This window comes from Agrilus planipennis, unplaced genomic scaffold (genome assembly GCF_000699045.2).
Source record: "Agrilus planipennis isolate EAB-ADULT unplaced genomic scaffold, Apla_2.0 scaffold80, whole genome shotgun sequence".
Lineage (NCBI taxonomy): Eukaryota > Metazoa > Arthropoda > Insecta > Coleoptera > Buprestidae > Agrilus > Agrilus planipennis.
In genome coordinates, this window is record NW_020438873.1 from 563,120 (window position 1) to 589,887 (window position 26,768).

The following is a 26,768-nucleotide window of genomic DNA, read 5'->3' on the forward strand; positions in this document are numbered from 1 at the left end:
ATATTTTTATAATAAATCATTTATAAAAATATAACCACTGTTGTTATTATTATAACATTATTTAGCTTTTCAACATTTAAACTAAGGTCCATCTGCACTTGTAGAACTGAAATATGTTAGAAATGTCAGCATTTATTATTAGGTATTATTTATCATCGAACATAAGATTTGAAACAAACAAACAGCATCAAATTCTAATATTTAGCTGATTAGTTAATAGGGTGACACAGACAGAACTACACGAACACAGATCAAAAAAATCAGGGCATTTGTTTGTTTAACGTTGAAGATCAAAGTAACCAGTTCAGATATAAAATTTTCAGAACGGTTCAAATTGAAATTAAATTCTAGAGTAGATATCAATCTTAACAATAAAAAGTCAGTAAATAACTTTTTATAATTCGAAAAAGATGCAAAAAACATTCAATTCTTTGTGAGATTCTGAGAAACACTTTTTGTTACAGTTCTTGTCAATTCAAATCGTAATTTGAATAATTGAATAATCCGAAAATGCTTTCATTGATTAAGGAGAAGACAAATCGACCTTAACAATTAAAATATAGAGTACGCCCGAATCAATTTAGGTATAACAAAGAAAACGGGCCTTTTAATTCATTAATCATTTTACATTTTTGAAGAAAACTCCTCCAGAATTTTCATTTTCGTATATTCACTATAGCATTAAGAATACATATATGCATAACGTACGTATGCCTAGGTACTTCTAAACGTTTTTTTTTTTACAAACCAGGCTAGGTTGTTCCTAAATTCATCCTATTTCAATTACCGCTTTTTCTGGCAGATAATGAGATGCCGTGTAGCTAAGATCTGAAGTAATACGAGATGATCTGCCAGGATTCAGCTTTCATTTGAAAGCTCGAGACCAATTTATAAAGGAAGGAATTAAGCTTGAAAAGATGTTCGAGTTTAAGAAAGTAGCTAACGAACTGTAAGAATTATTGAATCTTTAATAGTATCTGACAATGGTTACAACATTATAAGCAGTAGATACGGTAATTAAATTTCTTAGAAGATGAAGTTCTTTAGCTATATTACTTTAGATATTTTAAATTTCTCAAATTGATGAGATAAGTTTATATTGTATTGTGCGTTGCTAAGATATTGATTTGATCACTTTCATCATCTGCAATATATTCGTTCTGTATTGTCCCACATTTCATTAAATGTAGTCATGGTACTATGCGTAGTATTTGAAAAGGTTTGAAATTGAATCTACGACACTGTTTATATATATGTATTAAATATGACAACGAAATTAAAATTAATAAAGAACATTCTTAGACATGGATTTCTAACTTATTAGTTCTCATCAACACGTCATAGCTACTTTTAATAAATCATTGATTCAACCAAGTTGTTGTGCAAAATCGGATTGATATAATACCAAAGAATTGGAAGCGGTATTGACAAAACAGTATTGTGTGAAAATAAGTAAAAGTAAAACAAAAATACTGGTATGTAAGGGAAGAAAAAATAGGGAAAGAGCGAATATAAAGGTAGGAGACGAAAAATTAGAAGAAGTGGCCGATTTTAGGTATCTATTAGGAAGTCAGATAAGTCAGGATGGAAGGAGTAGTAGGGGTATAAAGCCGAGGATAACGCAGGGTCCAGTCGCCTTCAATAAAAAGAAGTCACTTCTATGCTCCCAAATTTAGAAATTCGAAAAAGACTGGATTACTGTTCGCAAATAGTTAAGGATGTGGGTTGTTCTAGAAATGCAAATATTAGCTCAGGATAGGAAGGAGTGAAGGTGCGTGTAGGATACTTACTCCGAGAATTTTCTTGTAGATTCCTTTTTTCAAACGCTGATAAAGTTTATTTTTTTTATATTTAGTGCGTAAAAGTCTATAGTAAAGTAAACTGAAAATGTTTTGTTGTTCCAAATGAAAAATAGTTTAAATCATAAATTCACTGTAACTAATAATTTTTCGTCTAGTTTTGAGTATTTCGTCTTGGTCTTGCATATAAGGTCTTTGTTTTAGTCTTGGTCTTGTTCAAACCAGCTTGATATTAATCTAGGTCTAGTCTTGAGTATTTCGCCTTAGTCTTGCACATTTGGTCTTGGTTTTAGTCTTGGTCTTGTTCGTTCCGTCTTGATTTTAATTTTGGTCTGGTTCGTTCGGCCTTAGTCTTGGTCTTGGGCATATAGCCAGCCAAGACCAAGTCTGCAAGACCAATTTTTATTCAAAATAAAAAGAAACAACTAAAACAGACGAATTTTGCAAAGGATCTAGTTTATTTAACAGTTAATTTTTTATCTATAACACTTAATTTGTGTAGTACGAATTGTAGCTCTCGTTCCTTTTATTTTTAATGAAAAGCAATCTACTTGTCCATTATGTTGGGAGAAAATCGTAGAAATCCAATTTATTTCCTACTTTCGTGTTTAATTTTGGCTGAATGCCCATCCTTCGTCAGACCGTAAGTAAGCGTCGGGTTATTTTCTTTCCATTTAACTTTCGATATAGTTCTGATGCGGTTATTTTGTTGGTTGAATATTCTAAGCATTCGTATGCATAACAACACTTCTAGCAGAATATTAAAAAGGTAACATTTAATATGTTTCATAGTCTGGCACATGTAGATACGGCTACGCGAAGGATTAAAGCAAAATAAGCGCACGTTTATCTCACTTTTCAAATTAAATAGTAAACATTCTGCTGCTGCGACCTTATATAAACACGGAAAATTGCATCGTAGTAATCATCAGCTGCAATAAGGACTTGTATATAAGTTTAAAGAAAATTTTTGTATCATTGAGAATGGACATTTTATACGACATCGAGGTAAATTAAAACGTATTTTTCATTTGTCTCTGCATATGTGGAAGAAAGCTTTACAACAATTTGAACTTTACAACTTGTCTTGTTAATTATTCAATCGATTTTGCGTTACTATTATAACACGCGCGCACCTGCCCTTAATGAATGATGATATAGGTTCTCGCATGTTTCTTATTGATTTCCTTAAGGCCTTCCATTTTCCTTTTGTTTCTAATACTATCTCATTTCTGACCATTTCTATATCATATCGGTAGGTACTCCTATTAAAAAAATGAATTCATATTCAAATGACTTCCAAAGTTCAAGGTTAAGGTCATATTCAAAGTAACCAATTGATTTCCCTTTCGAAAGCATCCAACTTTCCTTTAAAACTTTTTTTGCTCCAATTCACGTGCCCGTTTTTCAGGATACCAATNAGCAATCGACGTTTTGACATTGACTTTTCCCTTGGTTGCAAAATTGAAAAAAATCGCTTGTTTGTTTACGTCTCGTTCACCATACCTATACATACCTACTTACTATGTAACATAACGTGGCAATAATAAAGAAGTAACGTAAGAGCGGAAACTGCAATTTGATTGCCTGCGTGCTTGCTGTTCCATTGCTGCGGCGTTTTGCGGCCTGGGTTCTCTGTGTCAATACCAAGGAGAAATTGACGAAATAACTTGTACTTGTGTTGTGCTCTACTAGTATATTTCGTAACGATAATAAGAATAACCAAGGAATTTCTTGAGTTCAAAATTTCGCAATTTTAGGCGCTTTATCATGACAGAAATAAAAATAAAAAGATTAGGCAAATATCCATACTAAACAAACGGGTTTTTTAAAAATTATAACTCATGCGGTTATTATGGCTTTTATTACTAACACGCCCCTAAGATAATTCATAAATAAAATTGAATAGAATGAAAAGGGACGATACCTAAGTCCATAAGACGAAATAAAGCAAAATTTTAATAAATGATGTGTATAACAGTCCAAACACGTTCTACAATTTTATATGAATTTAGATTTTACCCGCGGCTTCGATCGCATTGATGTCTCAAATACATGTCAAAGATTATCGACCACCACATCATCATCATCATCATCATCATTATAAGGTCGTCAGTCCTAAGACTGGTTGTACACGTACCTCCACTCTTTCCTATCCTGAGCTAAACTTCGCATTTCCCTAAAACTAGAACAGCCCACATCCTTAACTATTTGCGAACAGTAATCTAATCTAGGTCTACCTCTACCCCTCTTAACTCCTGTTTTTGCTTCTAATGTGTCTCTGACTAAACCTTCATGCCTGAGAAGGTGTCCTACCAACCTATCTCGCCTATTTTTTATTGACTTCCGTAGAGTCCTCTGTTCTCCTATTCTTTCCAATACCTCTTCATTTCTAACCAAATCCAGTTCCAGGCCCATCTTTAATTTAGATATTTACGCGCAGAATTACACTAGTCTTATTAAAAATACACAAGTATTACATACGCATGAAACTTCAATAAAGTTAATTATTTAATTAATTATCTATTAATTTTAATCATTCCAAACTAAATTATCTACTTTTATAGTACATAAAATTGGCTCGTTATATTTATTCGTAATAAATTGTTGATTAAATTATTTTAAATTAACTATAGGTATTCGCTTATTCGTTTATATTAAAAAACTGCGTTTTTAAATCAATATATAAAAATGCTTTTGCGTGACAGTAAATACGGTAAATATTTTATATAGTGGATATCAACAGACAAACAAAAATAGAATATTGCAAGCACTAAACATAAAAGCAGTATTTTATTTCGTATTTATTATCCCTTTTTTGTTTTGGGTTTTTAATGGCAAACACAAACCACAATAAAGCTAATAGTCATTAAATATTTGGTGAAAGCTTTCGCGTGTACTCATTCAAGAAAAGTAGATGTTTTCGAGGAAATTGGCTGTCAATATCGGATTTCCAAATTGGGATTTTATTTTTATACGTTGTGTGAAGGCGCCTGTCTTACATAAAAGGCGTTATGCGAAATTTAGTTAGGTATTCGTGGAAATAACTAAGTAGGCATTGTGTTATAATCTATGAGGAGCACGAGATTTCGAGCCAAGCCAAATTGTCACCCGATAATTATTTATGAAAAGGTCACGAAAACACAAGGGACGAATTGGTACCCAGCCGGCCCAGGTAATCGAGGTCGCATTAATTACACTTTATTTTCAGATCTTAGATATTATTATAAAATATAAACACATCAAATCCCGTTAAAAGGCTGTGACTATTCGTCCCTCAGGAGAAACAGTTCGCCTATCCATTTAGTTGCCTGCTAAAAGGTAACATGTTCGGGGGTAGGGGCTACATTTTGATTTTTGACGTGACAACGTCTTATAATTCGATGCATTCGTTTAATCAACAATTTATTACGAATAAATATAACGAGCCAATTTTATGTACTATAAAAGTAGATAATTTAGTTTGGAATGATTAAAATTAATAGATAANATACCCCAATCTAGAGCAGATTTTTAAACGTTTGTTCAAACTTATCGTTAAACAAGAAAAAAAATCGTCAAATAAAAGTATCTTTTCTTGTCTTTTTGGAAATTTATATACGCCCTTTGCGAGACAAAAACCTTTCACAGTTCGTTATGTTATAACCGAAATGTATCTCGAAATAGCGTGCACATCTTGCATTTAATTTTGCTTGCTGTTCATTACAAGTGAATTCTAAAGTATCCTTATCATTAAATGATTAGAGTAAGTACTAAATACCAAGTATGAAAAGTTTTTAAAAATTGGAAAACACCTGTTTAGTATCAATAGATCAATATTTTCAAAAAATCGCGAAATATTAGTTTTGTATCAATCATAGGCGAGCTCAACAACGGCTTTCCCTCTAATATATTTTTTGTAGAAAGCTTAAATAAATAGGAAACATTATTCACTGCCGTCGTTGGAACATTCAATGTTATAGAATAAAATAAAGCAAATCAAATTTTAGAAAAAGGATTGCAAAAGAAAAGTAAACATTAACTTTGTTAAATTGCTCACCTATTAGAAGAATGTCTTTATTTTCATTGGGAATAATTTTCCCTGCAACCAATGCAGTTACTGCTTGGTTGATGTTCAGCGTTGAAACTTCTTTATTAGATTCTGATATGATAATATTTCCCGTAGATGTACCACTTACTCTTTTGTGGGGACTATGAATAAGAACCTAAAAAACATGAACTTAATTATTATTATTTTGTAGTTGGGGATAGAACAAACAAAATTGCTGAAGTGAATTCAAGACCCTGAAGAAGGTAACCTTGTTACCGAAAAGTGCTTCGGACAATTACAGTGTCGTGTTTTGGCGTTGGGATTTTGAACCCAACAATTTATGAGATTGATAATTAACTCACCAAGTGGTAGGCAGTCTTTAACGTAGGGGAGCGTTTCGGGGGTTCTAACCCCCTTCCCCGAAATGTGTGAGAAATTTACGCATATTTTACATTTTACGTTTTCATAATTACATGTAACTTTAAATAGTTTGTTGATGGAATGAGTCTAAATTGTTATATACTACCTACAACTAATTATTAAGAGAACATCTGTTGAATGTGCTGTATAAAAGTTGTACCTGCTTCAGCTTAAAATTGAAAATTACAAAGGTCATTTTCATTCTGGGCCCAAAAAGTCGAAAAGACCAGGAGTAATGAAACAGATTGCCATATATTTATGAATAATTTTTAAATTTCAGTTTTTGACCTGACTACTCTGGCAAAACTGATAGTGTTAAATATGTGGCGCAAAATAAAATATTTGTACTTAAACGTTATTTATTTTTGGTAAGTTCAATATTTTTTCACATTTTGCAATCACCCCTCGCTAATAGCTGTTTTTTTCCCTCAATTACCTGTATTTTATGTGTAGGCATTTCATATCAGTCAATATTTATCCATTTACAATATTCTTTCTATTTACTACCAGTCCTGTCCTATTGAAGAATTGATTTGATATTGCAGTCGCAATAAAATTTATTTGTATTTTTTATATACCAAAAATTGTAATAATTATAAATACTGAATATAAGAGAAGTTCTTTTCATGATTCGGACGTGTGCAATTCTGAAAGTATTTTCAAATTTTTTTTTAATATTCCTTATGAAAACCCCTGCGTTCGACCATAATGGTAGGTGTCTGTTAGGTTGTAATTCTAAACAAATTAATAATTTGGTTGTATGCACTAACTTTATACCTATTAGTGACCTAAATACCAAATTGTGGATGATATGTAGCATTACCTAAAATATTGGTTATTACTATTTAGATTAGAGGGACACCAATTAAATTTTAATTCTTAATTGACAGATTTTCAAGGAGAGTAATAAGTTGAAACCGTTGAAACGCTAAAAATCTGCAAAATGACAAAATTATATTGATAATTTATCGTTAATCAAATACTTGCTATACCAATAAGCGACAGAAATTGTACTTAACAGTTCGGCCATACAAAACATCCCAAAACAATCTTAATTACCAATTTTCATGGGTAGTTTCTGTTATACTTTACCATTATTAGGGTGACCCGGAGTCATTATCCCATACCTGGCCGGATTCTAACAAAAGTCCCGGATCCGCCGAGTCATCATCATCATCATAAGGTCGTCAGTCCTAAGACTGGTTGGACACGCATCTCCACTCATTCTTATCCTAAGCTAATCTTCGCAAAACTAGAACAGCCCACATCCTTAACTATTTGCGAACAGTAATCTAATCTAGGTCTACCTCTACCCCTCCTAACTCCTGNCTGTTCGCAAATAGTTAAGGATGTGGGTTGTGTTTGTTTTATGGATATGCGAAGATTAGCTCAGGATAGTAAAGAGTAGATGTGCGTGTCCAACCAGTCTTAGGACTGACGACCCTTTGATGATGTTCTTTTCTGTACCCTTGACAATGTGTAAAAAATTTCTTGACAGGTTTTCTCGCGGCTTCGCTCGCGTTGTTGTCCTAATTACGTGTCAAAGATCATCGACGACCACATAAGTGAATTTTTCTATCCCTTGGGAAAAGTATTCTTTTTTAGATTCATAATGTTCGGTTGAGTACTTAAGACGTGAAAAACTCGAAAACAAGCTAACAAACTTACATTCGCATATGCACTACTAAATAAGTACAAAAAAACTTGACTTTGTATCCTTGCATTGGTGTAAAATTTGTTTACTGCTAGTTTTTAGAAAGAGTAGGAGAACAGAAGACGTTATAGAAGCCAATAGGAGATAGGGAAGTTAGGTTGATAAGACATAAAGGGTTGGTTAAAGACATATTAGAAGCACGAACAGAAGTTACGAGGGTAGAGGTACACTTAGACTAGATTATTTTTCGCAAACAGTTTGAGGTTTAGCTTTTAATGGCGACTTCGTTTGTGTGAAGAAAGTCCCATCAAAAAGGCTTCAGCCGTTTCGAAGATTAGTGAATGCAAACAGCCATACAGACAGACAAAAAGCAGCCTATATTACTCCTGGCAATCCCCTTTTCATGTGTTTATATTTAAATCTCATCGATATCGATTTAATCGTTTCAATGATTAGACAACCAAGCAAAAATGATTACGATTACGAAGTACTGCATGAGCTTAAATGAAGGCAGTATTTATATATTACAGACGAATAATTCGATGTATCGATTAACAGTTCAGATTTTCATTAAAAACTGAAAACATGAAAACTTCAACTCTTCAAATTAAAAATACATACCATTTACGTACTTCAGCAGTGAAACAAATAAATAAACGCTTGTTGAAAATAGTAGTTTATTAAATATGTGGTAAAGCACATTTAAATAGGTTTGCGTAGCCTACATATAAATATCTAAATCTAAGTACATACATAATAATATAAAATACTACTAATTTATTCCAAGATCATGTATGGTATTCATACATGTAATTATAATTTTATAATCATAAGCCTGCATTTTAATTAAATAATATTGTTTCGCTTATTATATTGTGCCGCAAATACATTTCTAATGAAAACAAAAACAACAATACAAACATGCTTTCAGTCAAATAACGATAAGTTTGATTGTCGGTCAGGTTCAAAAATTTTAATTTACATCCAATTTTTCCAATCTGGTACATATTTTAAAACACAGTATACTTTATAACGATGCTTTTTGTTTCTTTCTCCTTTTCTCCTTCTCTCATATAAATAAAAATTTTAATTTCAACACGCTATAGTTGTCAGAGAACACGAGCAATGGCAGTTATAAATTTTCGTATTAATAAGTATTTTCGGCAGTATATATATTTATTTTTTTTTTATCTTTCATGGCACTCATTTCAAATAGGTAACCATTTTTGAGGAACTATTTTTTCTTTTTCAACACGTCATTTTTTGTATTCGGATCCACTGTTAATGGCCAAGCTCCTAATACAAACGATTCGATGTCACATTCGTTGACACCTCTAATAATTCTGAAATAGCCATTTTCACCCCATGCTCTCCCCCAGCTGTTTGCCACTTTCTGTAACAAAAAAAAGCGTAGATAAACTATGCTTAGTATTTAAATATGTTTAATGTTTTCTTTTGAAAGAAAAGTATTTTGCATACTTCATTTATTGTGTGCAAAATAACAAGTCTGTGACAAATGTACAGACACACGAATGAGTTATTTGTTATTTCCCTTCAATTATGCGTTTTTATAAGACAGACATTTAGTTATGTCTTACGGGAAACTTGGCGCCTCTTGCATTATAATACGTAAACGTAAACTGCGTTTTTATTAACGCCAATCTTGTGTTCCGCGGCGGAACTTCCGCATCTCGCCCAAGCGCTTATTGCAATATAATACGTAAACGTAAACTGCGTTTTTATTAACGCCAATCTTGTGTTTCGCGGCGGAACTTCCGCATCTCGCAAAGGTAATATTTCAAATGTGTTTTTTTTTTAAAATTGGATCCAATAAAGTGAACGATAGAAATAGTCAGTTCTTACCCAGTATTTTTCGACGCCATTTTCAGTATACTCATCTCCCCATCCTATTATCTTAACTGAATGGTATCCAGTTCTGTCTTGGGAAGATAAGTCGGTGTGCCTATATATTCCACTTTTGTACAAAAAGAAGTCGTGGTATACTTTCATGGTTGCTAAAAAGAGCATTCATTCATAGGTGGCTATACAAAATTAGAATAGCATATCTAAAATTAATTTTTTTGAAACGTGATAAAAATATTCATATTTGTTTTGAGAATTTAATTACGAAATCAGCATGTTTTCAAACGTATTAAAATACATGACATCACAATTCAAACATTTTGAAATTAGAATTTTACATCTGTCGTCTGTACTACCGCAAGATGTATTAAATATTAATAGACTTCCACTTACCTTGAACAGGTCCCGATTTTATTATATCATTCATAATGTCAGTTTCATTTCTCAAACGGTAAGCAGGTGCTACTTTGTACTTTTCTTTTCGGTTCACACCGAACGGTGGGACGCATCCCGACTGGATCAAATTATACTTCCTAGGAAATCGACATGTTTCTTCTTGACCAGTGTAGGGAAAACAGTTTTCATCAACGATACTGTGAGAGAGGATCAATAAGTAACAGAATAACAGACTTGAAAGTCATTAATTAGACTGAATATTGACGTGAAAATTCAATTAATTTTTATCTATTACAAATTATCTCAAATTAATGACAAAAAATTGTTACGGCTGTCACATCCTCGCCGGGAATCGAACACGAGACCTTTGGTTTTACGCACCAATAGCAGAACGAATAGCAGCAACAATTTTTCTCATTAGTTTCAGATAATTTGTAGTGGATAAAAATTAAATGAATTTTTACATTAATATTAATCGCTATTAAAGTATTTTATTAGACTGACCCAAATTTCCTGAAAAACAGCCACGCTTTATCTAGATGTCCCCCTTCGCAGCTTCGCTGTCCCCTGTTGTTGCAGGAAATGAGATACTGGGGACTAAGGCTAACGGCTTCGTCCCCTTTTGAAACGATAGCAAACCTGAGGGAATGGGATTTTATTAGAGAATGTTTATTTTTTTAAAATTATGTTAAAATGTACCTGTCAGATGCAACGGCTGCTGTAGAAATGGCCCATGACGATGCGCACCATCCTTGGTCCCGAATGTCTGAAATCTTTCCGGGCCATTCCCGCTCCGCATCAAAATTGCGAGGCAATGAGTTGGGGTCGTAATGTTTTCTCAATGGAACCATGTGCTTCACGAATCTGTGAGGTTCTAAGGTTCCAAGTCTGTGTGAAAATTTTCGTTATTTTTCTAGATCTACGAAAGATGCTATAGAAAATTCTTATTCTCATTGTTAGTAAAACATGACTCATTATCGAATCGAAACCACTTTTTTCTGATATGTTTATATTTTTTGTCAATGATAAATGTTTGTCTACTACAATTTTACGTCTTAACTACTCAAGCGATCATCATGAAATTTTGTACACAGATTACCAAGAGTACAGAAACGGATATATAGTATCTCTTATCCAGAAAAAAATACTATTCCTAGGGATAGAAAAATTAGTTTTATGTGGCCGTCGATGATTTTTGACAGTATTTAGAACATTTACGTGGGCGAAGCCGCAGGTAAAACCTATCAAGAAATTTTATACACACATTGTACGGTTTACAGAAAAGGACATAGGGTATCTTTTATCCAGAAAAAATACCGTTCCTGAGAGTTAACGAATAATAAAACTCAACATATTTGTTTTCAAAGTTTTCCATTTCCTTTGTACAAGGACTTTATCCAAGCTATAGAAAATGCTTCGGTAATCGTGGTTTATGTAGTTGCTTTTGTCATGTAAAATATTTTAAAGATTTACCTACAGATTTAAACTTATTTCACCTTTTCGCAATTCCTTCAGCAAGTTTGTGTCCCCAGAACTCTGAGTAATTGGATGCTGCCCATCCATAACGTCGACTATCTGAATTTACAGTGTCGAGAATATCAGATTCCACTATACAAACGTCAGTTTCACACAGCATTTCAAAATTGTTCTGTCCAACTTTTTCACATTTACTGAAAATATTATAATGTGACATTTTCATACAAATTAAGATGAATTTCATTTTTTTAAAAGTACCTAGTTATTATGTTTTCCCAGATTATATTATAACTGTTTTTCTACAAACAATAGTGACTCAGTCAAAGTTGAAAAATAAAAATACGAATTACAGTTTTAATTTAATGCCCATGCTTCGCAAACTGCTTTTCCGGGTAAAAATTAAATGACATATTAATCAGGAAATACGAACGATAATTTTTTCAGCATCGATATTTGTCTTCATACAAAGTAACTTTAACTAATGTTTACAATGGATATTTATGATAATTTTTATTCTAATAATGAATTCTTTTAAATTATTTAAATATCAATTAAGAAAAGTCAAGATTAAATACAAGTGATTTAATATCTTCATCTCTAGAATAACAACTCTGAAAAAGTATACAATTAAAGGGGTTCAAATCTGGGCCAGTTAACATTCAAACAAGAAGAACGCATACATTAAATTCACTTTTTATAAATGAACATTCTGTTGTCTGATTGCAAAAACGAAACCGTTAAGTTTTAATTGACCTACCAGAGATTGCAATTGCTTTTTACGCTGTTACGCCATTGAACCTTTCTTCCATTAAATTTACACTCAGGTGCGAATATTTCCTCTGGTGGTGGAATAATACCCTTACAGAAGGAATAATAATCAGGACAGCAATCATTGTTAGTGACATCGGGGTGTAAATAGTGAGTGCGATTTTCGCAAAAATCGTCACAATAGCATAGGGTTCCTAAAGAGAATCAAATAAAAAAAAAATGAATGTTCTTATCAAATTAAAAATCCACAAGTGTTAAACAGAACACATATATTTTATTAATTCTTTAAATCATTTTCGACTTGTATACAACATACGTGGTCTATTCAAAAAGTATCGTGAATTTTGTTTTTTCAAAAATTATTTATTTATTCATGAATATTTATTTTGTCCCCTTCAAAGTAATCGCCACCAGATATTATACACTTGTGCCAACGTTTTTTCCAATCCTCGAAGCACTTCAAAAAATCATTTTTTGTGATCTTGTTGAGCTCCTCCTTCGATGCTGTCTTTATTTCCGCAACCGTAGCGTAGTGTCGTCCTGTCATAAGACTCTTCAATTTCGGGAACAAGAAAAAGTCACAGGGGAGCAGATGTGGGGAATGCGGTGGTTGCAGCATTATTAGTATGTTTTGTGTTTGGCCAAAAATTCACGCACAAGCAACGATATGTGAACAGGGGCGTTATCATGGTGCAAAAGCCAATTTTTGTTGTTCCGCAAATCCAGGCATTTCTGGCGGATTGCTTCGCGCAAATGGCGCATAACTTGCAGGTAATATTTCTTACTGACCGTTCTACCCTGTGGCAAGAACTCATGATTCGCCACGCCCCTGCAGTCGAAGAAAACTGTAAGCAAAACCTTCACATTCGATCTAATTTGGCGCGCATTTTCGGTCTTGGCTCCATTGGGATGATTCAGTTTTGGTTTCCACGTCATAACCATAAACCCATGATTCGTCACCAGTTATGACCCTCTGGAGCAAATTTGGGTCGTCGCGGACAGAATCCAACAGCTGTCTCATGCCCAAATCATTGGTAAAAATCGAATGGCAGAAGCTAATCGATATGGTTAGGCCCTCAGCAACTTCTCTAACGGTGATTCGACGATTGGCCAATACTATTTTCTTCACTTCATCAATTTTTTCGTCTATTGCTGACGTGCTCGAGCGTCCAGCACGCTCTTCGTCGTTCACATCTTTTCGGCCCTCTGAGAACATTTTGTACCACCGATAAGCGTTGCTTCGGTCCAAGGTAGCTTCACCATATGCCACAATTAACATTTGGAATGCATCTGCGCGTATTATTTTGTTTTTCACCCAAAATTTGATACAGATTCTTTGACCCATTTTTTGGAATAGGCAAAAATTGATGACGAGCCAAAACACATGAGAGCAAAGCAGCTATCAAAAATTAACTGAATATTCAACATGACCTAACTTGTGGGTATAAGTGAGAGACATGAGTACCAACATAACATCTCAAAAAAATCGAAAATCGAATATTATACATGTAACCCGCGGAAATTCAAAATTGGCAATACTTTTTGAATAGACCTCGTACACAAAATATAGCTGAGTGCTGTAGAACGTAACTTAGTAAACACTTAAGACCTTAAAACGCGCTTCGACGCCTAAAGTGTCATCCTTAGCTAGATTGCCTCGGAAGTTTTATGGAATTTTAGGGTTTTACGTGTTTATTGTATCTATAGAGCGTGTAAGTTTAATTTTGTTTTTAAATGCAGTCCTATATTGATAAAAGGTCCTGGGCTTACCTACAATAGGTTTAGAACATTCATCCTTACGACCGCCGCAACATCCAACCATGGGGCAGTATGGTCCCGGTGGAAGATCACCCGTAAAACTAAACTGTGCAGACACTAAAGCTAAGAGTGCTGAAGAGATCAAAAATAAAATACACTGCCTTATCTCCATCCCCTGTAAAGAGATATAAATTTCAGTAAGATTTTTCAAAATAAGTTGTGATTGTAAACTAAATTATTCCAAATTTTATATATCCAAATTATTTTACAAATTTCTAATTTAACTCACTCTATTTCAATGAAACCGTCTAGAATTACGTCGTTGTTTACGTACAATTGCTACATAAAGTTCTGTAGTGGATTGTACCTATCTTGGTAATAATTGTTAAACACGAGTGCTTGTCATCATCAGCAATAAAGTGGACTTTAAACACGTTTCATAAAATAGATTTTAATGTTATTAGGCATTTAACAGTTATGGTAGTTTTATGCTACCGCAAATGCATTGCGACTACGCGGTTGGTTAAAGCGTAAAAATGCAATAACATTAATTATGTAATATTACTTTGTTACTGATTCGTATTTACACAGTTCATTGTAATAGTTTGTTAAATCGACGATAACATGTGATTTGTAGAACTACTGAAATCCACTAGTTGCTATTCTGGTGAAGACGGCAAAGAGCCTCTCTAAATGAAAAAAATTCTCGTAAAACGATAAAAAAAAGTGAGAATTTTAGAAGAATTTTTAAAGAGGTTTCAATAAATTAAAGTGGATCAATTGGTACAGATAACCTTAGGTCAGGAAACCAATGTATGATTATTAACAATGAAAATTTTAGAAGGATTTTTGAAGGGTTTTCAATTCTTTAAAGTGAATTTTTGAATTAACTTTTACCACTGTATATAATTTCAAATTAATGAGGCTCGTAACTCAGTGGTAGAGAATTGTACGTAATGCCGGGTTCAATTCCCGGCGAGGGATGACAGCCGCAATAATTTTTCCCCCATTAATTTAAAGTTATCTGTAGTGGTAAAGATTAGTTCACTTGAATGCACAAAAAAGTATTGCCTAAAATTGAGCCTTTTGACCATAAAACCGTCTTTAAAGTGTTGTTAGTTGAAGAAAATGTTGCAAATACCTATTTTTCATATAATCATTACTTTTTTATGTTAATGATGTAAACGGTCGCATTTATAAACAAGTGTCCACTAAGAAATAAACCGCAAAATACTAATTGCTCTAATGGCAGAGACGTTCGTTAATTAATAAGAGGATTAAATTGGAGATTAAATAAAAGTGTGACATATTTACAATTCAAATTCACAACGAAAAAATTAGTACCATAATAAAATTCTTGGTAGCATTAAGATTATTTAATCGCATTGACCCACATTGTTACCAGAGAAGTATTTTTACATATGTTAAACAACAAACAGACGGTGCAAAACACGATGTTTGCTTATATATCGTCTTAATGGGGTCCCATTGGTGGACGCAATCGGGGTCTTTCTTATTGGGGTCTCATGGAGGCGCTTTTGGGGGATGGCACAATTTACATGCGGCCGTAAATAAGAAAGAGTAACGCCATACACATATCTTGCTGACAATTGATTTTTCGAACATTTGGGTCAGATTTACAGACATCACATTAACCCAATAAAAGACGCCTGTCACACACACTGTAGTACATCGAAATTAGAACAAACCAAAACCAACCGTCCGACAGACAGACAAGACGGTCGTGGTCATTGGAAGTGTAAACTAATCGAATTAATTTACATTGTGCAGGCGCCCTATTATTTTTCTCTTTGACAGATGTTCACTAGCGATGCTGCGTGATGTTATTAAAAGAAACAGTAATTGTTTTATGGCTCCCTTGACATTGAACTTATTTAAAAAGCAGGCTACAATTAACGATCCTTTTGCATATTATTTTCGTTCTGTGGCTATGAAAGGTAGTCGCCCTGTTCCCATTGTGTTGGAATAAAATCTTAGAATTCGATAGATGTGATAAGCAATCATAGATGTTATAAATACTTTAAACTAAGAAGAATCAACGTATTTTATTTCTTGTCTAAAACGGTTGATTACTGATCAATGACGTAAGAGCGAGAAAATTACTATTTGGTTCTTGTGCATGTTCTAGATTTTAAAAAATTCATACATCCGCGCGCGAAGAATTCTAAGTTATGACGTTTTGTTGTGTTGACTTCAAAATCTTCGCTATAGTATTGAAGTAAGCTTCTAGGCGCTCTATTATTTTAATAATCTGTACACGATCCAAAGTTTACACAAATTTTAAATTTTGATCAGTACAAAATGTGGGGCAAACACAATTTATTATTGTGCTGTGTTAAGCATCGTTGACAAGCAATTCCAAAAGAAAACTGTGTGACCTTACAGGTTGTGACACAGAAAGTGACTTACTAATGAATGATCTTATACAATGTTAAATGCATACATAAGCAATAATAAGGCATTGAATTTGTTTGGTTTTTGCTTTACTATTTTGAGAAATCGAAATTGAATTTTCTTTGAAACGTATGAATTTCCTTTTAAACGTAAATGTAAATTCATCAGTTTCTTTAAATCTGTAATAGGTTCTTTCAACTTCAAATAATACAACAAAAAATTTTAACAGTATAAACGACTTGAGATTTACAGGCATTCTCTTTTTTTGGATTTTTCTTAATGTTTATTTTCGCTATTGTTTTCAATACTTACGATCGACAATTGAACGTCAAAAGCTATAAAATCGAGCTCCTGAATTTAAACAAAAACCGTAACAGTATTTTAGAAATCATCTTGACCTATTAAGTTAATCCTTGGCATTTTAATTAGATGCTTGACTAAAGTAGTATGTTTCGTAATTGTAACGTAAATATAAAAAAGATAATAAAAAAACGTTAATTTCGGATTATATTTGGAGTAAAGTCACCACAGTTCGTATTTAAAAATATAACTGACATGTTTGAACCGTACTTATCTTCCACGAACAGCTGATTCGAAAAACAAAAAGAGAAATCTTCAGTCGTTCAGTCATGCAAATGCATCATTTCTGTAAATAACTTAATTTGCATTATTTCAAATTGTAAAGACTAAAAAAACTATGCATTTAAACAAATTTCTATTTTTAGGACAGTTATTGTCAGTTGCTTAAAATACCGTACGTACTTACGTACACACTGAATGTTAATAAAACTATAATACTACTTAATTATGTATGAAAACAGCCTAGTGTTATTTATAGAAATAGAAAATGCCACATTGACAATTCAACCAAATTATTCAATCAGCAAATAAATTTATTTTGAATCTTCAGAGATTACTAAAATATGTACTTAATTCGTAAAAAGTTTAATATTTTAAATTACTGCAGAATTAAAATGTTTTGTTTAAAATCTCCACCGCAAAACGCATTCAAAAATTTAATTTACCAAACAAGTTGGTTTTAATTTTACACTTTATTTGCCATTTTCGATTCAAACTATCGATAATAACTAAAAATTGTAATAAGGGACTAAGCATTAAGGGAATTAAAGCTGAACTGGGAACAATTAAATGAATGGATGAAGGTTGATATTTGTGGAGGAAAAATGGTGAAAACAAAATGTCCTGACATAATTTGAGAAAAATTGACAAATCGAAGTATGTGAAATACATGAAAACATTGGTAGGGTGAAAGTGAGCCAGGGTAAGTGAAATGGAAGAAAAAGACTTAGACGTAATTGCAAAGTTTAGGGTAGGAGGTTATAAAACTTGTAACTTGATGGATGTGTTGGAGGGATTTGATGAAATTAAGGATTTGAATGAATACCTATGCATATAAGGATGAAAAGTGAATCGTTCAGAAGCCATACGTTCTTCTTTTCCTTCAAGACTGCAAAACCAACTCCAACTTTGTTAATTAGTGGTATTTGACAGTGCCTCATTAAGGAAAACAATTACCTGATGGTATACTTATTTAAAACATTAACGCAACGCAATTGCATTATTCTAATTGGTTTCCTTATAAAAGTGTTAACCAATTACTACGAAATGCAATCGAAAACGAATTGTTAAATGAACAATCTCAAGTTTAGTTGCACGACGTGAGAAACGGAGTAGCAAATGAGAATGCGTCGATTACCTATAAGTGGAGCCCATTCAAATCAGTTCTTATTCCGACCTGCAAATTCCGTTACTATGATTTATGAATTTTCTAAAAATAGAGGGCATCGCATTCCAATACGGGCTAAAATTAAACTTAAATAAAGAACTAAGAATATGCAGCTTTCTTAAGAAGTAACGGTAAACTCCACGTCAGCATTTTGCTAAAAATACAATTTTAAAGGAGTTAATGTTAATTGGGGCGCAATAATATGAAACTGTTTCACGTCAAACAGGAGTCCTAATAGATACAAGTACAATTTGGGGACCTTTTCTCAATGTTAAAAACGAACCTACAAAAAGATATTACTAATTTTGATCCATGTTTTAATCCTTTTCTCGAGATATTATTGAGATAGAAATCAAAGTCAAGGTTTGTAACTTGTTAAGAAACATACAATTTTGCTACAGAAATGTTGTATACTGTTACACGGAGAAAATGAAAAACGAAAATTTACCTAAATATTAGAGCGATATTTACAATTTATCTCACTAGCCCGTTGCTTCTTAGGCGAAAATAATAAAAATTACAATTTGGACCCGAATTTGTAAAAATAAAATCCCAACAGAAATAAATTTACTAGGTATTTCAGTTGATATTAAAAATTTAATTGTAATAATTAAGAAACTTGAAATAATTTTTAAAGAAACATGTCAAAATTGAGATTTACCTAAAGTTACCTAAAAAAATCTGCTATTTCTACGGCAAATTCAGTCATTTATAATCGAAAATTGTAATTTTTGCGTTGTCATAAAAATACGTGTACTCTGATTCCCATATGGGTTCTCAAAATTAATCATTATACGTAGTTTTAAAGGAAATACTACATATCGTCCAGAACCGGTACAGTTGTTCCTGTAGTCTACCCTTATCGTTCATGCTAATGGTTTTGTTTTGAGATTTCTGGTATTCTGTTAAATTAAAGATAGTATCGCATTCAATGGATCTAACTGATATATTATTATTAACAAGTTTTAATACGTATTCAATGTAGCGCCTCTTTCTGATGATTTTATGATCATAAATTCTAAAATTCCCGCAAATCGAGGATTCTAGACCCTAGACTTAATTCTACCGTTTCGACTGAATAGTAACATCGATAAAGTGCTGTTGCCTTTGGAAAACAATGTAATAACCCGCTAAAACTAACAATCTATATAATTAATAGCAATTCGAAAGAGATCTATAACTGAAATTTATTTTACCAATAAAATGTTTATACTTTAAACCGGAGTTGGATTATTAATTTCTTTGCAATTCGCAAATATTTTCGTAATCTTTTTGTGATATAGAAGGAACCAGTTTGGTATGTAAATGTATTCATTGTGAGAAATTGACTCAATTTCGTGGAATTTTCATTGGGCCGAAACACCTGATTTTTAAAACGAGATTCTCCAAGAGAATCTTGTCATTTACAAAGTGTGGTAATTAAGTGTACACTCAGCATGAGATAAACATAAATAAGTGTTGCAAAAAGCTCTCCATGGCGTACTTGATTAATTTTTTCGATGAGAATACTGCATAAGTACATGTGACAAAAACATGAAAAAAATATTACCTTTTTGTCTTTTTAAAATCGTAATGACCAAAACGAAAAATCCAAAGAGATATTGAATTTACTTTTTTAATTGTCGAAAAGGATTTCGTTTTGTGTGTATTGTGTATAACAAATAATTGAATTATTCTATAAATTTTTTCCAAGTCAACGAACCTCACGATCACTAGTACCTAATTGTTCAAATATATACGCGCATTTTATCAATAAAATTGTAATATTTATTAAACACTATCGCAATATACCAATTGTAGTTGTGATGATTATATGACTCCGTTTCTATTATTATTAAATAGTAAAACCTTCGACAATTCCTGAATAATATATCGCAGTATCAAATAGATTAGTACCTATTTAAATTGGTGCTAGAAACCCCATAAATTTTTTCTAGAAATAAAGAGGTACATATGTGGCTGCAATTATAATATTAGGATATTTTATAAAAATTGTTATAATTAATTAATTAAAATAAATACAAACGGATAAATAAACTGGTGGAGGCGCAGGGCATTAAACACTTTATATTAAATACATTGAAATATATTAATTTACGTTTGGTATTATTACAGTAAATAAAAACAAATGCACGAAATTTTATTCTTGCATCAAGAAATGTTGAATAGTGTCTTTTCACTGTGTAGCAATTTCAATGTTTTCCAACTTTCCACAATGAAAAATCTACGAAATGCAAAATTAATTTTTATCAATAAGATGGAAACAATGTTTTCCAGAATTTGCAACAATTGAAAGCAATTAAGAAGTGAAAATGTTTTTTATTAATTATGTAACCAAAACTGACGTTTCGTCTTTCATTTTAAGTCTTTATCAAGGTAAATTATTCAATTAGCAATAAAATGTAGTGATTGCAGTGATAAATTGTAGTGTAATTCTTAATTATCAGAAATAGTTATTTTAATTGAAAAAATAATCAAGGCCAAAGAGGGTAATAATGTGTTTATTCGATTATAGAACCGACATCGAATAAACACATTATTATCCTCTTGGGCTTTGATTCTTTTATCATATATTGAATTAGGGGAAGAAACAGCGAATAGATTGGTTATTTTAAGAAAATACTTAACCAACACAATTCTAATCAATTAATAAAAAATACAACGTGTAATCATACAACACGCCACTGAAGTAAAACTTCTTCAAACACACAAAAATAGCAGGATAGGGGTTAAGGAATTGGTTTAATGATAATATTTGTACACTATGAGTTGCCTGTAACGAACGTTGCACTGAAGCGCACTCACCGCTCAAGCGATCCCCACTACGAGACATCCGTTGCATGATTTCGTTACATAGCAACTGGCATGAAACGAACTTACCCTATCGTGCGTAAAGAAGTTTCACTTCAAAAAATCACAAATATAACAAATAATTAAAAACTACATGGTAGGTAACAGAACGGCATTCACATTTTCTATAAATTTAAGAATTTATTATCAGAAATTCACCACCTAAATTACAAAAATGACATTCAAGTATCACATAAATTTACCCATTTTTTGACATAATTATAGTTTTAATTTGTTTAAAAGTAAATTTTTACAAATAAACTCTTGCTAAAAGTAATTAAAATTTTTATCAATTGATATAATTTTCAAATTGCTATTCACATTCGTATGTAAAATTGTCGACAAATTTTCTATTAATTTTTATCGTTTATAGATCGGTTAGTTAAATAAATTCTACAATAGTACTTACTGGCTTTAAAGATTACGATTAGTAAACCAAACCGCTAATGAATTTAATAAAAACCATCCAAAGATTATTATTTAAATGGTACTTTACTTCATTTTTTTTAATCTATTGTAGGTGAATTGTTTCACAAAGAATCAACATTTTAATCAGCAGATTTCATTATTTATTATTTGTTATGATGATAAACGAGAAACTTTGTGACTTACGTGATGCGATGCCCTTAATTAAATAATCTTTTCGTCTTCCAAACACCTTATCCTTGATGTACGCCAAATTTGCACACCGTTGTACTGTGTCTGGTGTTGTTTAACGTAAAAATAATCTCTACTACAACAACAATCACTTCAGCCTTAAAAGTATATAGTGCAACTATCTAATAGTTAAAGTAAATTTATTTTTGTTTTTCAACCTACATTTATATGTGTATGTACTTGTGTACAAGTGATAATATGAAGAACATATAGAGCAAAAGAGCAGTAAAAAAATTTGACGTCCGCACTGAGCGTCGATCGACACGCGAGTGTTCTTCGTACCTAAGTTTGTTGGCGATTAAAAGTGTCGAGATCCTTTGACGTAGCCAACTTGTTAACAGCAGCAGCAGAGAACTGGCGCTGACTCATATATGCATGTATATATGCTTATGTATGTACGTGTGTGTACATAATTGAGTTTCGTATGGATGTTGGCAGAGACAATGAAATATTTTTACAGCTGATTTTCATAGTCATGTTTATAAACAGAGCAGCAACGGAAGTGAAACAACTACGATCTAATAGTGAATAGAATTGCATATATGGTATACATAGATCAGCTAGCCCGTCAGTTGGGCTGTGGCATCATGATGAGCAGAGACAGAGCTTTCGCTTTCACAAATGCGTAAAGCTCTGGTTCTGGGCGAAACGTACTCTCGAACGTTGTTCGTCATTCTTAGGCTGCTAGGTCTCCACCGGAAAAGCATTGAGATACTTTTGCGTTTATGTTGCTAGTTCCCCAGAAATGTTTAACGAAATTTCTAAATGTTTTTCTTCATATTTTGGTACCTGACAAAAGTGAGAGTTACTACCCCGATAAAACATCAACGAATTGTACGCGTAACCTGTGCATAGAATCGTAATATGACAAGAAGTCTTTCTAATTTTTGTCCTTTCTAATTCTGGGAGCAACCTCACTCAATATATAGCCATTCCATATAAGTACAAAGGGTAAGATGCCATAAGCAGTTGTATATGGGCGTCATGATCAGCTGGAATAGAGCTTTCGCTTCTAAAAATGCGCGAAAGCTCAGGGGGCTCTGTAGAATGCTTGTCATTCTTAAACTGTTAGGTTTATTCCTCTAGAGAAATATCGACAAACTTCTGCGTTGATGTTGCTTCTTCCTCAAAACTGTTTCACAAAGTTCCTAAATGTTTCTCTATGATTCGGTAATTTTGGTAACAAAAGTCGATAGCTTCTACTGACTCCCGGCTTCCGTTGTGAGCGGTCAACTTTTAAACGGATGATGAAACTTGTCACATCAACGAATTGTAAGAGTAGCCTGTTACATGAAATCGGAATGTGACAAGAAGTCATTTGGCGTCGTTTCTGATTCCGGGAAATACTTGACTCAATATAGCCACTCTATAAACGTAAAAAAGGTATGAAGTCATATGTGATTGTGGCTGGACGAAGGTTCAATGTAGACTCAATGGATGGCCCATGGTGATGTACTAGGTGTAAAGTTGGTAAAGCATGACATGAGTATAGAAAATGCGATTTTTAACCATTTGGATGGTTGATGTTCCACCTATATCTCTTAACCATACTTTCAGGGTAAATTTATATTAATTTAATGCCAGTTTTAACTAGAGGAATTTATGTACGTATCAACACTTAAGATGACCATTACAGGTCTTCAAACTATTGTGAAAACGTTATGTTACTTTTGTCCTATGCTTTCATGATTCTTATTACACTATGATTAATCATTTTCTATGCTAAAATCAATAATATTTTTTCAAATTTTAACGCCCACCCTGCACTGACAACTTAAGACGTTGAAACGTAGATTCATTCACCCAAAACTGACCTTATATTGCTGTAAATCTACCCTGAAAGTTTAATTAAAAAATATCGATGAAACCGCGCTTATCCAGATGGTCAAAATGATAAATACAATGAAAAATAACCTTTTCCAATTTTACACAAATCATTTTCAAAATATACTTACTGCATTACCATGGACCATCAGTTAAGCCCCCTCTAACTTTCGCCCAGTCACAATATAACGTCTTACCCTTTAGGCTGTTATCGTTATCTAGCTAAATCATCTTTTTTTTAGTATCCTAAGGAGCTGCAAAGATAATTTCGAGAACTAAAATTATCGAATACAACGATTAGCGTAGACTTCCGAGGAATGTCGAGTACCAAAACCTTACATTTGGTTTGGTATTAATTAAGACCTTGATCACTGTAGAAAGCATTTTTTTATAACATTTTATGGCTTAAAGGCAAGGCGTTTGTGAATGTCAACAGATTTTATTTTGTTTATATCTGTCACGTATTTCATTAATTTATTGTCAAAAATTCTCAGTTGTTAAAGAGAAAACATAAAAACAATAATAATCCCTTTAATAATGAGTTGACGTTTGCTTTAGTCAGTAGTTTGTAAATTTTACTTGTTTTTATTTGTTTAACTTTTTAAACATTTCTTTTTTAAATCCGAAATTATGTTGTTGTTGTTTTGCGAACATACGCTCTAGGAAAATTTTATTTCTTGTTGATTATCCTGCACGTGTCAAATTCCGTTTTTAATACTTATATAACTTTTTTTATACACATATCTTCGGACACATGGTTTATTAATTCGACCTTAGCGTGATGAAAATCAATTTTTAGTTTGTATATTGCCTTTTGGTAACCCCATGTCAATCATAATTACCATTGCATTTAATTTTAAACTTATGGGTTTTAAAATGCTTGATTTATTACTAAGAAAGTTGACGAAATTCAACAACTATTTGATTTCAAACAAATTATTTACTAACTAGACTAATTTAAATTTTCCGTTTAGTGATTAGGTTGATTACAATTGCCCATGTAGGAAATGCCGGACTTGACAATAGGTTCAAACCTGGACTAGTATATAGTGGGAAACCAAGCATAGATTTGTCAATAATGATTCAAAGTTCGGCCAATCTGGAAAAGCCAAAGCTAAGTTTGGTTCAATACTGGCCCAAAGTTTGGGCAATTATCAAATGCCAAGGGTAGGCACATTAATCTTTCGCCAATCATGAGTTAGTATTGTTTACCAAGCTTTGGTTCAGCACTAGCTTTTCAGTCGTGGACCAAGGTTGCCAACTAGGCTTGAGCGGAAGTGACAAACCAGCCATTTGTCGTGTTTAGTCCAAAATTGGTTGCTAATTTCGTATCAGAATTGAACAATCTTAATCCAAGCTTGGACCAAAATTGGTCCTATCCTGATTTCATACATGGGAAGGGAGCGGTTTCGTCTGTACGTAACGTCATTACTAGGAGCGTACTTAGGGCTCTAAACAACTAAGCATTTGGGGATGCTGAGGTATATTCACATGTGGTAGTATCCATTACAAAGATGAGCACGCGATCGCTGTTAATTATTATTTTAAGAAGATGGGGTACCAAATGTATCATTCATTCATAGTCATGTATTACCGTGGTGTCTAATTTTGTACATAATTGTCTCCTAAAGTCCTTGGGAACCAATTACAGATATAGTTTCTGAAATATGCTAACTTTGTCCAATGCTCGCAAACGGTTAAATTAACGTACAAATTCGAGGAAAATTATTAACGGTTGTATGTGCAGACCATGGTTCTGTACGGGTGCAAAACATGGACGGTAGGCCCTGTGAAAAAATTACACGCCTTCAATACGTGGTGTACAAGCGAATAATGAGGACGCTGTGAATAGAGAAAGTTAGAAATGAAGAGGTTTTAGAAAGAATAGAACAATAGGGCCAATAATAGACAAAATAAGTTGATAGGACACCTTCTGAGGCATAAAGGGCTAGTTAGGGACATATTAGAAGCAGAAACAGGAATTAAGAGGAGTAGTGATAGACTTAGATTAGATTACTGTTCACAAATTGTTAAGGATATGGGATGTTCTAGTTTTAGGGAATACGAACATTAGCTCAAGATAAGACAGAGTGGAGAGGTGTATTCAATCACTCTCAGGACTGACGGATTTAGAGATTAACAGTTTTAATTTGGATTATGTCATCATTTTGTTGAAAACCGTACGTTTTCGCTAGCCTGTGAAAGGTTTAAACACTTATACTACGTCTCAGGTGGATTTAAAAATTAGCCACAATTTTCCCATATAATCCTTCTTTATTTAGAGACTTACGCATTCTATTACCAAACTGTATTTAAATAAATGGCGCACTTTTAACGCTCTTTGTTCAAGTTTTTGTTTGGAACTGTCACTGTTTTTAATCACTGATTTTATTATGTTAATTACGCTACCTATGCATTGTTTTTTCTTCATTCGTTCTAATTTTAATTTAAATTTATTACCATTGCTGCGGATTTCCTTACTTTTTATGAGTACCATAAACATGTGCAATAGGTATAGGTATGTATATGCAAACACAGGTACACCCAGACAGACAGACAGTGCGGAAGGAGGTGCAGTGATGAATAAATACATAAAGAATTTACTTTTTTGTTTCTAGCTCGTCATCTCTCAACTGAACAACTACTACGTTTCAATAATCATCAACTATAACATTTTGGATTATGCATTATTATTACTTATTACCTATGAAGTACGCAAGCATGACTACAAATTAAATTTATTTATCAAATTGTAGTGTAAAGACAAAGCTGGTTAAAGCAGACTGCTATTTCGCTTTGTGTCGAAGGCTTTATCACGATAGGTTGTAATAAATAAAGCTTTACAGCCAAAGCGAAACGTTGGTTATCAGCTTTGTAATAGTATTAAAATATTACTCTTTAACTAGCTTTGACTTTGACCAAATTTGAACACAATCAGGAATCAAAATGTAAACTTCATTTATCAAAAATACAAACTAATATAAGAAAAGAAAAGAAATTAGCACTCATGAAACGATACACACAAATTACGCTGGTAAAAAGAAAAAGAAATTAGTTAAGAAATAAATAAACATAGATTAAGAGAAAAAAAAGAAGTATTACACCGACAGA

General features: G+C 32.7%; 2 protein-coding genes across 6 annotated transcripts in view; one reads left to right on the plus strand and one right to left on the minus strand.

Annotated features, from left to right (window-relative positions):
• Window positions 1-8,972: 8,972 nt before the first annotated feature.
• Window positions 8,973-26,768, minus strand: part of LOC108734809 (tubulointerstitial nephritis antigen-like) — a 61,082-nt gene continuing 43,286 nt past the window's right edge. The window contains exons 1-10 of one of the 5 annotated variants that reach the window (XM_025979765.1): window positions 21,996-22,126; window positions 21,789-21,909; window positions 14,177-14,339; window positions 12,396-12,600; window positions 11,659-11,832; window positions 10,862-11,050; window positions 10,667-10,801; window positions 10,160-10,359; window positions 9,767-9,918; window positions 8,973-9,296 (exon numbers count right to left, since the gene is read on the minus strand). In XM_025979765.1, the coding sequence (XP_025835550.1) occupies window positions 9,138-9,296; window positions 9,767-9,918; window positions 10,160-10,359; window positions 10,667-10,801; window positions 10,862-11,050; window positions 11,659-11,832; window positions 12,396-12,600; window positions 14,177-14,336 (1,374 nt within the window). In that variant the 5' untranslated portion in view covers window positions 14,337-14,339; window positions 21,789-21,909; window positions 21,996-22,126 and the 3' untranslated portion in view covers window positions 8,973-9,137. Of the gene's footprint in view, window positions 9,297-9,766; window positions 9,919-10,159; window positions 10,360-10,666; window positions 10,802-10,861; window positions 11,051-11,658; window positions 11,833-12,395; window positions 12,601-14,176; window positions 14,340-14,453; window positions 14,558-21,788; window positions 21,932-21,995; window positions 22,128-26,768 lie in introns of those variants that run through there. The other 4 variants (XM_025979758.1, XM_025979768.1, XM_025979777.1 and 1 more) reach the window with 4 other exon arrangements.
• LOC108734760 (influenza virus NS1A-binding protein) overlaps window positions 14,068-26,768 on the plus strand; it is an 81,181-nt gene continuing 68,480 nt past the window's right edge. Inside the window, exon 1 of the mRNA XM_025979755.1 lies at window positions 14,068-14,118. The gene's annotated coding sequence lies outside the window, so the exon portion shown is untranslated. The remainder of the gene's footprint in view (window positions 14,119-26,768) is intronic.